This window comes from Epinephelus fuscoguttatus, linkage group LG1 (genome assembly GCF_011397635.1).
Source record: "Epinephelus fuscoguttatus linkage group LG1, E.fuscoguttatus.final_Chr_v1".
In the NCBI taxonomy this organism is placed as follows: domain Eukaryota; kingdom Metazoa; phylum Chordata; class Actinopteri; order Perciformes; family Serranidae; genus Epinephelus; species Epinephelus fuscoguttatus.
The window spans coordinates 38,135,307-38,150,370 of record NC_064752.1 but is presented as its reverse complement, the minus strand read 5'-3'; the positions used below and the strand labels follow the sequence as shown (position 1 = coordinate 38,150,370).

The 15,064-nt window shown below is 38.3% G+C and overlaps 1 protein-coding gene across 1 annotated transcript; it reads left to right on the top strand.

Annotated features, from left to right (window-relative positions):
- Positions 1 to 436: 436 nt before the first annotated feature.
- mettl1 (methyltransferase 1, tRNA methylguanosine) lies at positions 437 to 12,941 on the top strand. The gene is made up of 6 exons (XM_049587572.1): positions 437 to 637; positions 1,028 to 1,155; positions 1,262 to 1,446; positions 7,761 to 7,874; positions 10,539 to 10,640; positions 12,094 to 12,941. The coding sequence occupies exons 1-6, from the start codon at positions 558 to 560 to the stop codon at positions 12,208 to 12,210; spliced, it is 726 nt and encodes a 241-aa protein (XP_049443529.1). The 5' UTR covers positions 437 to 557; the 3' UTR covers positions 12,211 to 12,941.
- Positions 12,942 to 15,064: the final 2,123 nt, after the last annotated feature.

Here is a 15,064-nt window from a genome sequence, read left to right as displayed (position 1 = left end):
TTCTCCAATCCTTTTTTTTTTTCTTCTGAAATATTTAATAATTTTATCTCTTGGGGTCTATACTGTTAGGCTTCACAAATATTGAATATATAATATTGAAAATATAAAAACAAATGATTTTAAAAGGCACCACCTGATACAGACCTTTCTTTATCAGTGTTAACATTTTAATAGACATGCTAACAGAGCAAGGACAGAATTATTTGTACCCAGACAAAAAGTTAGGTACTTTTATATTATTTTAAATGGTGCATTTGATGATTATTTAGCCTAAGTAAAATTCAAATGGCGGACAAACTGTAATACTTTGAGCTTGTGGTTCACATGTATAGTTTTAACTCGCCAAGCTACTCAAATTCCCACTGTCAGCTACTGTCGCCGAGCGTGTAAATACGACAAACCTGGCAACCCTGAAAAGACGCCTAGTGATGACGTCAAACCGCCGCGACTCCTCACCGGTGGGATACAAGCGTGACTGTTGGAGTCAACTGTGTTTATTTAATAACTAGCTGACAAAGTGAATATTATCGGCAGTAACGTCCTTATTTTCCTCCAACATGGCGACGTCAATGCCGCAGAAGCGTTACTACAGACAGAGAGCCCATTCAAACCCGATGGCGTACCACACGTTTGATTAGTGAGTGATGAACATGTGTCTGAGTTTACTGAGCAACACACTGTAACGTTACCTCTCTGTCAGTACCTGCAAACGTCATAAGTGTCAGTCCTCACTGTGTGTTTATACAGTGAAGCTGACAGGAAAGTAAAGTAGCTGCTGACTCAGGTTGCCATGCAGCAAGTTTAGTTTTTAACAGCTTTAAATTTGAGACGTTCTGCCTCCACCTCAGTACAGTGTACAGTAGGTGCTAACAACAGTGTAAAGTTGTATTTAAAAAGTAATAAGTACAATCTGTTTTCAAAAACACTGTCTCTGTTGCTCTGGATAAGTCACAGAACACACTGTCAGCTGCTTTCATGTTTCTACTCTCTAAAAAAGGCTCAATTAAAAAACCCTCTGTCCTCACAGTCCAGTGTGTCCTGAGGAGATGGACTGGTCCACGCTGTATCCACACTTCTTCACTGCCGGCCCCTCTGACAAAGAGACCCCTCAAGTTGAGTTTGCGGACATTGGATGTGGATACGGGGGTCTTTTAGGTAGCTATGTTGCTGAAGTGACTACATACAGTTTTCACAGATCATAGTTTTCCTCTGACCCCATGTCCCCTTCTCTCATGTCTCTGTGCATCTGTTTGTGTGCCAGTGGAGTTATCTCCACTCTTCCCAGACAAGCTCATGCTGGGGATGGAGATCCGGGTGAAAGTGTCAGATTATGTTCAGGATCGCATCCGGTCTCTGCGTGAATCAGAGCCAGGAGGATACCAGAACATCGCCTGCATCCGCAGCAATGCGATGAAGTACCTCCCCAACTTCTTCTTTAAAGGACAGGTAGGTTTGCACCTATGTGTCTGCTGCTGTGTGACATAAAAGAAGGACGAAGTTTTGACCCTGAGAGGTTGTAGGTTTGTCCTCCTCCTCATAATAAAGCAAGTCACTGCTCTTTCCTACATGAAATGACTTTGTTCTGAAGCATTATTTTCGGCCCAGCTGTGTGGGAATATAGTTTCAGTTAAATAACTAACATAAAAAAATAAAATAACATTTGTTTTCCTAGCCTCATGTTTGCATTAACATTAGAACTCATTCAAGGTTAATTTAAAATGTTAAGATTATGTGACTGTACATTTTAATCAGAATTGTTTTTCTGGCTGACAAACATTCCTACAATTTTATTAAAAAATATTACAATAAGAGTCACAAACCTGGCAGATCTGGGCTATGATCTTCAGGCTAACACAGTGTTATCAGGCTAAAATAATCCTGTTTATTCTCATCCATTAAAGCTGTTTGATGATTCAAACAGCTTTAATGGATGAGAATAAAGCTGTTTGATGATTCATTTGTTGAACCTGGATTCAGTTGTCTTGGTAACAGTGGGCTCTTATTTTGAAATAAAGGCAAAATGAGTAGAGAGTGAAAACCATGATCAGCATTCATATGATTGGCTTAGAGTTGATCATGTGATTACACTGTGAAGGAGGTGTGTTGGGAACCCTCCCAGCATGCACTGTGGCATTAAAATCAGGGACATAAGTCTATTTGGGGTTTTCCTAAGTTGTTACTGGTGTTTTTTGTTCTATATTGTAATCCAAAATGTTCCCACTGCTGCCACAGTGTAATCAGTGTTAATCAGACATTATCAGTGAGTGTGAGACTACTATTGATGTGGGGTGTGTGTTTGATGAGGTTCTCCCCTCAAGAGAGGTTTCAGAGATATTCATAAGTCTGCGCTGAAAGCAAAACCACAAACACGTCTCTTAATAAAGCGTCTTTTATTGCGTAAACAGCTGTCAGCTCAGTGAGTTATGCGCTTAATTGTTTCAAGTTTTAGTGTTGAAATGACAAAGTCTCATTTTAGCATCAAATTAAACGCCATCTGTTCTCGCTCTGTCGGTCTTTTCACAGTCAGTTTTAGTTTAGTGTGCCTTTCACTTCGCTCAGCTCTGTTTTTAGTGTGCATAGTGTTGTTTTGGTTAATATTTTATCTTGTATATTGAAAGAAAAAAGGTGATTTTAGACACATTTGACATTTTCATTGGATATATTGCTTTGTAAACTAATTTTAACAGTTTGTGCTGTTGTACAAACTTGTTATTTGTTGCAACCAGACGGCTTTTCTGCATTAAACCAACAGCTTCCCTCCTTTTTCTCTGGCCTGCTAACCACATGCGCTGTCCAGCTCAAACTGGCCGTCACCCAGCACCATTTAAAGTCTCCATTCCACCCGCATCTCCTCAATTAAGTAAAGAAACATAATTTACTACCAGCGTCTGGCTCCCAGCTCTTAAGCTAAGCCTCATGGTTGATGTCTTTACCTACACTTTAATAGTGGCTCATTAATTTAGAACACCTGCGTCATGTGGTCATACAGTCCGGTTACTACAAGTTAATCTGCACCTTCCGGCCAATCAGAAAGACAGACGTCTCAGTGGTCATGGTGTGAACGTTAATACAGACCAGCACACAGTCTAGATTTGATGTTACAGCTATGCAACTGAGTTTATAAGTAAAACTACAAGGAAACTGGCCACAGTGTAAATGATGGATAGTTTGTATGATCACCTTAGATTAAAATCAAACCTAACACCTGAAGTGTGACCTTAAAATTGAAGACCGTTGACTGGAAATGACTTAAGCTCTTAGATTCTATGCATTTATTAGTGGTTTCAGTCATGTTCTGAGTTCTTTTGGTGTTAATAGTTGTGCCTACGGCTGTACCGAATAACTCAAAGCTTCTTTCAGAACAATGACGTTCGAATTCTAAATTACCATTTGAATGCTGCAAGGCTTCTTTTTTTTTTGTACGTCTATTCATTCAGTTTAAACCCACACAAAGGGAGGCAGGCACCTGTGTTAACTTGCCAGTCTAACAGCCCCATAAATTACCTTTATTCATTTAAGAAAGTTGATAAAAAAAAAAAAAAAAAAAGAACAACACAAAGACAAATGTGTATGATCCAAGGATTCTGTTTGTTAATTTTATTTCATTATTAGGGTGACGATGTCTTATAATATGATGACAAGCCATGCGATGCGTCATTCAAAAACTTCAATAGAAGCTTCAAATGTAAAAAAAAAAAAAAAAATCCTTAGTTGTGCCAAAACCCAAGCTGAGCCAAAAATCCTGCACACTGTCGATCACTTGTGTTCACTTTATTCACAATGTTTCAGTCCTCAAACCTTCATGATGTTAAATTTATGGATTAAATTTTGGTGTGCAAGATTTTTTTGGTTCAGAGTTTATGACCCAACCATGACTCTATAAGCAACAACTTAAACCTAAATGTTACCTGCTGAGTGTAACCAGTTAAAAGGCAGAACATTATAACATAAAAGTGATGGACTGCAGCACAGTAGTACTGGGCTCTTATCAGCCACTTTAAGAAATGGGAATGCACTTTCATCAGCAGCAAGTCGGCCATTTTTGAAGGATAAGAGTAGTAAGTAGTAAGTGCCACCCACTGGCTGTTTACCTTATATGTCAAAAATAATTGCTGAAAAAACACAAAGCACTGCTCGGTAAATAAGATTCAAAACACTGATTGTAGTGTATATGTAGTAAAAGGCTGGACAGAAAGATAGGCTAATGTTCTGTGTTTCATTTTGCTAGATACTGGTAGGTTATTGTTCATGAACACTCAGTTAGCATGACATTAGCTTGTCTTTGCCTGGATAGTTGTGTAGTTGGCTTTTGGCTTGTAGATCTGAGGGTACTGTACCCATTTATAAATTGGACATGGGCCTCCAAACATCAAAAGGGAAACACCACCTAAATTAAGAATTTAAATATATTATTTCTATGGTCTAGGGAAGTTCAATCAATATTTGTGAACATGAGCTACTCTCTCTTAAAGCCAGAAAGCAGAGAAGTAAATCTCAAACAAGACAATGAATGTGCGACTGTGGAGTGTTTTTATACCCAAATGAGCTTTATTTTATTGAAGTGATCTCAGTTGTGAAACAGAAAATTTACTGAGAACACTCCCCTGGGTGCTCTCAGTGTCATCTATAACATCTTCTACTATTCATTGTCTACGAAACAGCTCCAGACTTAATATCCTATGACATCACAAATTTGAGTTTTAACACTCTAGTTTTTGGGTTTAAGAGAGAGTTGTCCATGTTAACTAATTTTCTTTGGACAACCTTAGAGCAGAGGAATAATATGTATGAATTTTGAAAATGGCATAATTCCCCTTTAAAGTCTTGTTATTGCTGATGGGTGAAGGCTCACATGCCATAAACCAGAGTGTCGGTGACCATAACGTTAACTGATGGGGAGCTGTCAAGCTCGTAAGGATTAATATCATTAACCAACTTTAATTTTGTTAAATTTTGCTCCTTTGCCTCTGTCAGGAGCTTCTTTCTATATGCACTTTTGTCTTTTGCTTATACATTTATGATAATGACCAATGGGCAGATGACATGACTGGTAGAGTTGAATATCATTTGGGTTTTTGCCAATACTGGTGCCAAAACGATACTTTTAAAACAGTACAGGTGCCTAGATGATGTCTGAACCAATACTTTTTTCAAAATAAAGCACAAAACAATGGTCAACAACATGAAAAAACTGCTTTTTTGTATTGCAGAGACAAATTTGAACTTGAAATTGAATACATAAACCATTACATGAATTCATTCAAAACACTATCAACAAATTCACATAACACACTCACATAATCAGTACAACCCAACTACAATAATCTAATAATAAATAACATGAAGTACTAATAATAGCATAATAACTTTTGAGTTTGGATCAATAATTGTCTCACTAACTCAGGAGAGACTCAGCAGCCAGACATATATCCATTATCTTTTTAGAATCGGCTGATATTGTCACTACAATCACAATAGCTGGTCCTCCTTAACAGTCCACCTTAAGGAGGCTTGGTGAGTTTCCAGTGTGAGGCTAACTTCACTAAATCCAGGGCCAACCTCCTTCACTTTAATCAGCAGATGCTAGGTAAAACTCAGGAGCTTGGTTTGGGTCTTGAGGTGTTGTAGCACTTATTCAGTGACAAACAGCCTAAACTGTTCACACACTGCACTGCTGTGTTTAACTTCATACTCTCTGCAGCCTCGCTGTCACCGTCACCAACACACACACACGCTCTTTTGATCTCTCCTGGCTGCACACTAGCCACATACACAATCTGGCACTGAAATGAGGCACCGAAATGCGAGTCATAATTTGGTGCAGTAGGCACGAGAGCCATATTGGTACCGGGTTTTGGTACCCAACCCAAATGACTGGTGACAAATACTGAAAGCTACCACAGTTACGAATGCATATCCTCCAAAAATGGCAGCGCAGCCCCAGAATGCAACATGATTTCCATTCCCAGTTGTAGCACCACTTACCCATCTGCACACCTTCTCTGTGTTACCACTAACAAACATCATGGGCGCTGAGGCTGACCTTTGGGGAAGAAAGTAATGTGTGATCTTGAAGCAGGAAGTTTTAACTTTGTCGCTCTTGTAAAATCATACTCTTTCCTCCTGAATGTTACAACTCAGTGCATAAAGCAGCAACCCTTTGATAGGTCGACTAGTTTATGTACAAGGAATGACAGTTGTGGAAATTACAAGTGGTATTGTTACAGAATATTTGAGCTTGGTACATTGTAAAAAGGGGACATCTCTGTAAAATTGTCTGCATTGTGAACTTGGTGGACCGAAGCTTTATGTGCTAACTATATGTAGAAATATGATGTTCATTGGAAGTGAGTTGGAGCTCATACACAAAAGGCCTGCAGTTCTATAACAGGGACGTGGCCTGCAATAACCTTAAATTAAAGCTGACAGTCTGTTCCGGCGCTGCCAAAGTAATAAGAATACGTATGTTTCTGACCACAAATAATTACTTTCCTCATGTTCAACATATGGACTGAATTAATTTATACGGATTGCTCATTAAATCCAGGATTTCACAACAATGGGGTCATTGACTGACACGCAAGGCATCGCATCAGCTGAGTATGGAGCAGTGCAAGACGCCATTTATCCCTTCCAATTAGCTGCAGTAATCTATGACTTGTTGAAACTCGCATTAGATTATACAGTGGGGCTTAGTGTACCAGGGTTAATTTAGGTACCCTGGATAAAAAAACCTCACCTCAAATGCCCTCAAGGAGTATAAACTCAGAAATGAACACAGGGAAATAATTGCAGTGACACATTTCTGGAATACAGATACTGTATGTTTTTACATGTAAAAACATTCATTTCATTTTTTAAATTATTTTAATATGCTATTTCAGGTAATTTAATATAATATGACTGTTATTTCTACAGTCTGAGTCCAGGCCAAGTTGAAATTGGAAATGTTTCAGAGGAATTCGGCCTGGTTTTGGAAGAGAAGTCTGTCTTGGCTTTGCATTAAGGCACTTTATTTTGCATACAGTTGCGCTCCCTTCATCTCATTCATAAATAGCATCTCTTGACTCATGTTAATTTACAAGTGATGAACGTGTTTCTAGCTGCAGCTCGCTTATGCATCAACTGTGTTCCTTCCTCGTGATTTGAACATTGCTTTCGGAGAAATAAAAGACGACCACCCAGACTTGTGCTCAAAATCTAGTCCCAATCCTTCTCACATGCATGATGTGTTTCAAGTGTTGAAACAGCATATTCCAAAGACCTGAAATGCTTTTTTTCCCCCTTCTTCTTACTATGTTTTGTAACCAAAAATGAGTTAAGGTTTTTCCACCTTCCATCAGCACTGAAGCGGCCCCTGAGGCTGCAGCAGTCCCTGGTGATTATCCCCACATCTTTCTGTCTATACCTGACATTATTTATTTTAACTAATAAAAAGTTACTGGAATGGTTTTTAATGTATCAGCCAGAGTGATATCAATGGAGCCTTCACTTGTCAAAAACACAGAGATGGGGAGCTTTATGGGGGAAAAAAATTCAAGAAGGGAAATTCCAGTTTTGCAATCAACGGTGTTTAAAAACCAACCACACAATATGACGGGGGGCACATGTAAGTGATGACAATTGTACATTTCAGGACCATACTGTGGTAAAAATATAAAGTTTTATTTCGATCTCGTGTGGGAATGAGTTTAAAAGAGTTTATTTTCTTTTGTTCTGTGCTTACAGTACTGTTTACGACCCTTTTCTGTGTCTTTCAGCTCAGTAAGATGTTCTTTCTTTTCCCTGATCCTCACTTTAAGAAGACCAAGCACAAGTGGAGGATTATTAGTCCCACGTTGTTGGCAGAGTACGCCTACACACTGAGAGTTGGGGTATGTACATAACTAAGACTTGTTTCAGCTAGTGCTGCAACTGTTTTGATAATTGTTTAAGTCATTCATCAAGTACAAATTACATCTACAACATTCACTGGTGCTTCTCACATTGGATAGAACACTGTAAATGTAATAAACTTGGTTGGACAAACCAAGAAATTTCATTACGAGCTCTGAGAAACTACATTTCTGACATGTTTCATGTTGTTTTTATGTTGAATGTTTAATCTAAAAATTATAGACAGATCAATTGATAATGAAAATGGTATGACATGCAACAAAGGTCCGAAGGCTGGCATTGAATCTGCACGTTGTGTTAATGTAATGCACTGTAACATCTTGGGTACTAAGGCACTCCTGTAGTATCAAAAAAAAAAAAAAAAAAACAACTGGGCACTGAAGTTCTCAGAAGGCGTTACTCAAACAGCAATAAATAGTGCATTTGTTGGGGACTATTTTCAGCAGTGAACTAATAAACATTTTGTGTTCTCGTATTTACGACAGCCGAACGGTGCATGTAGGATCAACTCACTTAAACTACAGTGCCCATGTTCATGGTAACAAAGGAATATATCACCAGTGTTAATTTTGACAGAAATTTTGTGGTAGCAGCCTTTTATTTTATGACTAAATTGTAACGCCAACGCAAATGAAAAAAAAAAAAAAATTACAGCAAATTATCATTATAATCAATATGGAGTGAAGAATAAAGATGGGACTAAATAGTTGGCTCTTGACAACCTGAGTTAGATCATCACAAAGCATTGGTTGTTTTTCTTTTTAACTAATCGCAATAGCAGTTAGCCTTGCTCCGTTAGCATGTTGTTACATTTAACAAGCCAAGCTAGCGGTAAACATGTAATGTTACTTCTCCTAGATGATTTATGAATTTTTATGACTCATAAACAGACACTTACACAATCACTGAACATTTACCATAATTCAGTATTAATTTTAGCTCCATGTAAAGTGAATAAACATGACATTTCCCAGCTAATGCGCCACTCATCTGCCTTAACGACACAGTTCACACATTTTTATAACCGCTGCTTTATTGAGTCAGAGTTCTACTGAGTGCAACATGATGCTGAATTTAGCAGAAGACCTCAATAATATCAGTAATATAAAGTAGTAGTGATATACATACCTTTGGGCATTCATTTTACATGATATTACAGAGGTACAGTGAATCAGGAGCACACTCTCTGCCTAGATGACTAAACAGATAGTTCAAGATATGCTTCCTTCTCGCTGGAATTTTTACAGCCAGGAGAAATATCCTTCAACAAATACAGTGTCATGAAACTGTCTAAGAACAAACTCAACAGACTCAACAGAACAAAACAAAAAAAAGTCTAAAATGTGACTTTAAACCAACAACAATTTAACTAAATTTAAAATACTTGTCAAAATTATGTCAACCGGTGTTACGGCAAGAGCTCATTGATGTGTTTTTATTTATTTGGGACTCTATGGCACAGGTGATACTTGTTGTCGTGCCAATTTATTGTTGGTTTTGGGCTTTATACGTAAAGTATAATCAGCCATATGCGTGAAGACACCATAGTTTAGGTTATTATTATTAAAGGTTTGAATATCTGTAACAAAGACTTTTGCTAACACAATGAAGGGGAAAAAGATTTAATTCACAGACTTAATAGAACTGAAAACCAACTAATAGTTCAACAACAAATTTCCATTCCTCATCATTTTATCAGTTGATTGCAGTGTGCAGAAATCCATGAGTTCACTGAAATAAAATTCAGCAACCGGTGTGGCCTGCAGCTGGTTGACGTCTGCACACACCCTCTTTCTGCCTGTCAGAGTTGTCAGAGCAACAGTGGGACACTCAAATAAGACACGGGCGCTGATGGGGGTGGTTGAGAACAATGGACGGCTTGTGTCTAAATTTGGCTTTATCGCTTTTCCTTGTGTGTGTGTGTGTGTGTGTGTGTCCATGTATGTGCACTGATGCATTTGTGTGTGTGTGTGAGTGTTTGTGTAAGCTCTGCAAGGGCCTTCAGCTTTGGCACGCAGCCATAACAGCGCTGGTGGGTGACGAGGCTGTCAAGAAAATCATGACAGCCACATTTATAGATGCAGTTTAACACCAAAATTAACCTCCATGAAAAGTTAAGTCTGTTGTTTATCAGGGAATATCTTTTGAAGCAGACCATACCTGTCTTGACACAGTACACAGGTGTGAATAACGTGGATCTGTGCACGTCTGTTATCCTCATCCCACCCTCTCTGGAAAAACCCCGAATGTGTCGATGTGCAGTCATGTGGAAATCTGTGCCATTGCGGAGTTTTCTTAGAAATCCTTGTTCTAGTAATGTTATCTGTCCAGTCTCCAAAGTAAACTACAGTGACACAGGTGATTAACCTCTGTGTTGTCTGTGGGTTATTTTTATCGTTTTTTTCCGAGGACCATTGCTCTCCAGAGGTGATGAAACCACTTAACTGCGATGCTGAAATGTTGGTTTCAAAGGAAAGATTAGAAGAGAAGAATTTAGTTGTGTAATTAATGTTTTGATAAATGCCATAGCTTTATTTTGTGATCAATGAATGAATGCAAGTTTAGCCCCCAGTGAAGCTTGGTTGACGTGTTTTTCCCAGAGCTGTGTTAATAATCTCCCTGTGTTTGTCTGGGTATGTCAGGGTTTGGTGTATACCATCACAGATGTGGAGGAAGTGCATGTCTGGATGGTGAAGCACTTCAGTGAACATCCACTGTTTACACGTGTCTCTGATGAAGAACTGGTATGTTAATGTGGAGCTTTTCATCCTTGTGTTTGCCTGTCAACTGCTTATTGAAGGAAAAGAGGTCAAACATGAAAGATCTGAAAGTCTTTGAGAATGTGGTATTAACAATTTTGACACTTTCTTAGATAAGAAAATTAATATTTCTCTGATGCCTGTATGCTAAATATGAAGCAAAGGTATAGCGATCAGCTGATTAGCTGAGATAATGTTTCATTCACACAATGTCAGAAAATGGAAAAGCAGAAAAACCTCACATATGTCGGACTTGGGAATGTTTATGCTTTATTCCAAAATGGTTAGCCCCATTGTTAACACCAGATAAATGACCTAAAATAGCAACTTTTGTTGTGTTACATAAGACACAAATAGTCTTTTTAAGGAAAAGTTTTACATTCTGGGAAATGTGTTGATTTGTTTTGTTGCCAAGAGTTATATCGGGTACACACTTCACAAGAAACAAGACGATTTAGGGCCCAAATCTACCCTCCCTACAGTTGTCAGCAAAGCCCCAATTTTTTGAAGGCTCTGATGATCATCTTTGTAGATATTCCTGTAGCTTCAAATATGTTGGTGTTTTTTTACATCCCTGATCTGCTCGGAAGTTATATTACATTTTGAATATTTACGATCTAATATCCTGTTGTAAGGGCTCCCACAGATCTCAGAGGGTTTTAATGCAATATCGAATTGGATTCAACTCAGAATTGACTCACGCTGTGACTTGTACCATCCATGTTCACACTGTCTCCATGACTCCATCCACGTCTATGTCTTTTTTATTTGTGAATTTTCTGTAAACCGTAGTGCAAAAACTAGCAGCTAGTACTTCCTGCCTATCGCCCGCCATGTTTGCTTATTGTAAAGTCACGTTTGATCCTGCAAGATTTGTCAGATTTCCGCTATTGAGAGTTTGGACTGGGTTACTCATGAATGGAATCTGTGAGTTTGTGTTGTGCTGTTTTGGCCAAATTGTTGCTCTCCACACACTGTAGGAACAAAACTGTTAAATTCATCATTAGATGCCTTTATGTGTGTAAAAATCTTTAAGTGTGGGCCAGACTTGACTAGATGAGAAGAACAATACCACTCCCACTGTATGCTTATTATGGAGCTGCTGGTTAACTTAGACTGGAAACAGGGGTAACAAACTCTGCCTACCAGCACCCTTAAAACTAAACACGTTGTACTCATAGATATGATTATTAGAACTGGATACCAGACCCCAAGATGGCGGCTATTCAGTGTAACGAGAATTGCTCGCTTGGTGCAAACACTGAAAAAAGTTTCCAAGTTTACTTCAGCGGTATGCAGCCCACTGAATATGCACAGTAGTGTTTCTCCCAATGGCCCCGCCCACAAATTGTGAATAAACTGTCATAAATAAAAGTTTAGGTGACTCTATATGCCACTGCATCCTTTAATGTAATTGTGTTCCATCTTATTTTGGCAGGTTGATGACATCATCATAAGTCGTTTGGGTACCTGTACAGAGGAAGGAAAGAAAGTGCAGAGAAACGGAGGGAAGACCTTTCTTGCAGTTTTCCGGAGGATTGAGGATTCAAACTAAAAACAGTTGGGACAATGTAATGAACTGAAATAATGGTCCTATGCAGTCATCTATACATGGAGGATAATGTTGCTCTGTGGATCTGGAGGCTGTGGCTTGTTCCACCAGCAGATGAACACTGATGTCTTTTTTCCAGTGGACAAACATTTACAGCATTACCCAATAGAGGATTGGTGTTTGAGTTTTTTCATATAATTAACGTATTTCATTCCTCAGATATCAAAAGACATCACAAATCCACATCTCTGTTCTGATTAGATTTCATGAAGTGTTTTGTATTGCTTTTTGTAATGAATTTTTATTATTGCATTTCACTTCAGTTTCTTTTGCTTAAGTGCTTTTTCTTGTGAAGCTATAAATTCTTTTAGTAAAACAAAAAAAATCAGTGTTGTGTTTTGGTTTATTGTGGTGGCCATTGATACATTGTAAACAGTAATGAGAGCAAGAACAGGTGAATTTAAAACATAAAAATTATATGTGTGTTTTGGATACAGTAATTTTGGGAATTTTCTCACATAAAGTAACAGCAGTCATGTCCTTGATAGAGGTTCCACCATTTAACACCGTTAGAAATGGCAAAATTTTCCAAGTTTTTTGGCCTCACAGTGTTCATTTGCAGTATTGGTGGCTGAATCAGAAACGGGTTACGCTGAGAATTTCTCCAACAGTCTACATCCTGCTTGCAATGGTCATTGTCCAGTTTAAAAATAAACCTGCATGCTGCATGTTAATACCTGTATGTTTGATTGATTACCAGAAGTTCTTATTAATGTAATTTAAATAGAATGCACTTATTTAAAACCACAAATTGACCACAATTGGTGACGCTCCTGCATGTTATGATATCCAAAACAAACCTATTATCTTCATCATCTAGACATGTCTGCTGAGGATCTTTGTGAAGTCCAAATCAAAGGAGTCTGTAACAGTGGTTTTCTGTGCTCATTTTATGATTTTATCTGTATATTACAGGTTGGTATTCTTGTCTGTCAGGAGTTTGGAAACAGGACAGCGCAGGTTTGAAACCCTTTAGCTGCTGCAGGGGATGGTGATTAAAAACAGGACAGCACATGCCCCAGTGGTGGAAACACTGTAGAGATTCAGACATTGTAAAACATTAGATGATCGCAGAGATGAGTAGGACTCATAAACATAAAGTGAAAATAAAAATAATCACACTTTTACAGGGACAGTTCACCCCAAAATCAAAAATATTTATGTTTCCTCTTATCTGTAGTGATATTTATCCATCAAGGCTGTTTATGTTTGAGTTGCGGAGTGTTGGAGATATTGGCTGTAGCAATGTCTGCCTTCTCTTAAATATAATGGAACTAGATGGCACTCAGCTTGTGGTGCTTAAAGTGCCAAAAAAGAAAAGAAAAATACATTTGAAAAACTCAACAGCAATCTCTCTTTCCAGAAATCATGATCCAGTTACTCAAGATAATCCACAGACCTTGTTGTGAGCGGTTTCATGTAGGAACTATTTTCTTTCTACTGAACCACACCTGCAAACCATATCACCACACAGAAGGAAGCGTGCATCTACTCCTAGCTCACCTAGCACCACTGAGCTAGCTAGCATTACAGCTCAGCTGAGGAGGATGCCATTAATGTTTACATCTTGCACTCTCACAAGCACAAGCCGCTCGTCCATAAGTAGATGCATGCTTCCTTCTGCATGGTATTACAGTTCCACTCCATTTGAAAAAGGGGAGACATCTCTTTGGCCGATATCTCCAACACACGGCAACTCGCACCAAATCGCATGACACACTTCTGATAAAATGTGGATCATGCAAACCAAAGGCACTCCTTGAATTGATCTGAAAGGTCCACATTCCCATAAAAACCACCTACAGAAAAATTAAGTTTCCTCTTCACTCACCTCTTTTATTGCCATATGCTTTATATATGTGTGTACGTATAAGTGTACCATAAGAAATCCTGATCAAATAATCAAAAGTCATTGCAGGGGTGAGTCTTACATATGGGAATTTGTTTTCTATAAGCAAACAAATGCAAACACTAAGGAGCTGAAACCAACTTAACCATCTTTATTCTTTGCACAGGCAATTAAGTGATATCCTCGTAGTTTTGGTCTTGAGCACCAAATCCCGAGGTCCAATTTGACACTAAATTCTCTTTAGAAAAAGTACCAAATCAACACTCATACAGGTTGTTCTTTTATATTCAACTTGTGCTGCACACTGATACGAATGTATAGATGGCTTCCAGTATTCAGAGAAAGCTGATCTTGAAACAGCATCTGTTATATGTTATATAAAATGCAGTAGGCTTACTGTCTGTTCGATTTTCCCATCTCTGAAGTATATATATTATTATATAATATTCTGAGGTATAAAGTGTAAAATGTACTCATTACCATTCATCCTTGGGCTAAAGCCCGTCTGGGAACATGTAAAATTCATGCCTACTCTCAAACGGCAGTATTTGCTCAGACCCTTGACACTGAGCAGCACCAGACTATGATGAAATAGTTAAAGCTTTTAATGGTGAAGCAATCTCTGTGGACACCTGCGTCAATGAAAAGCATAGTCACTGATCCACAGGCAATCATTTATTCTTAGATAAATAGAATTTCCTGTTCATTAAATGGGCCATGAGGGCAGGAACTAATTGCTCAATCAAAATTTTTATCATTACAATATGGAGACGTGTGTTTCCTGGACAGCACCAATCATTCAATAAGAAAAGGTCTAACTGAAAATTGGGGAAAGAAGGAGCCTCTCACCCTTAAAAATTAATAAAATTCTGACACCAAGACCACTTACTTGGATTTCCTAAAGCAAGGCCACAATATGTGGCGAAGATCTTCAGAACCTCCAACTAA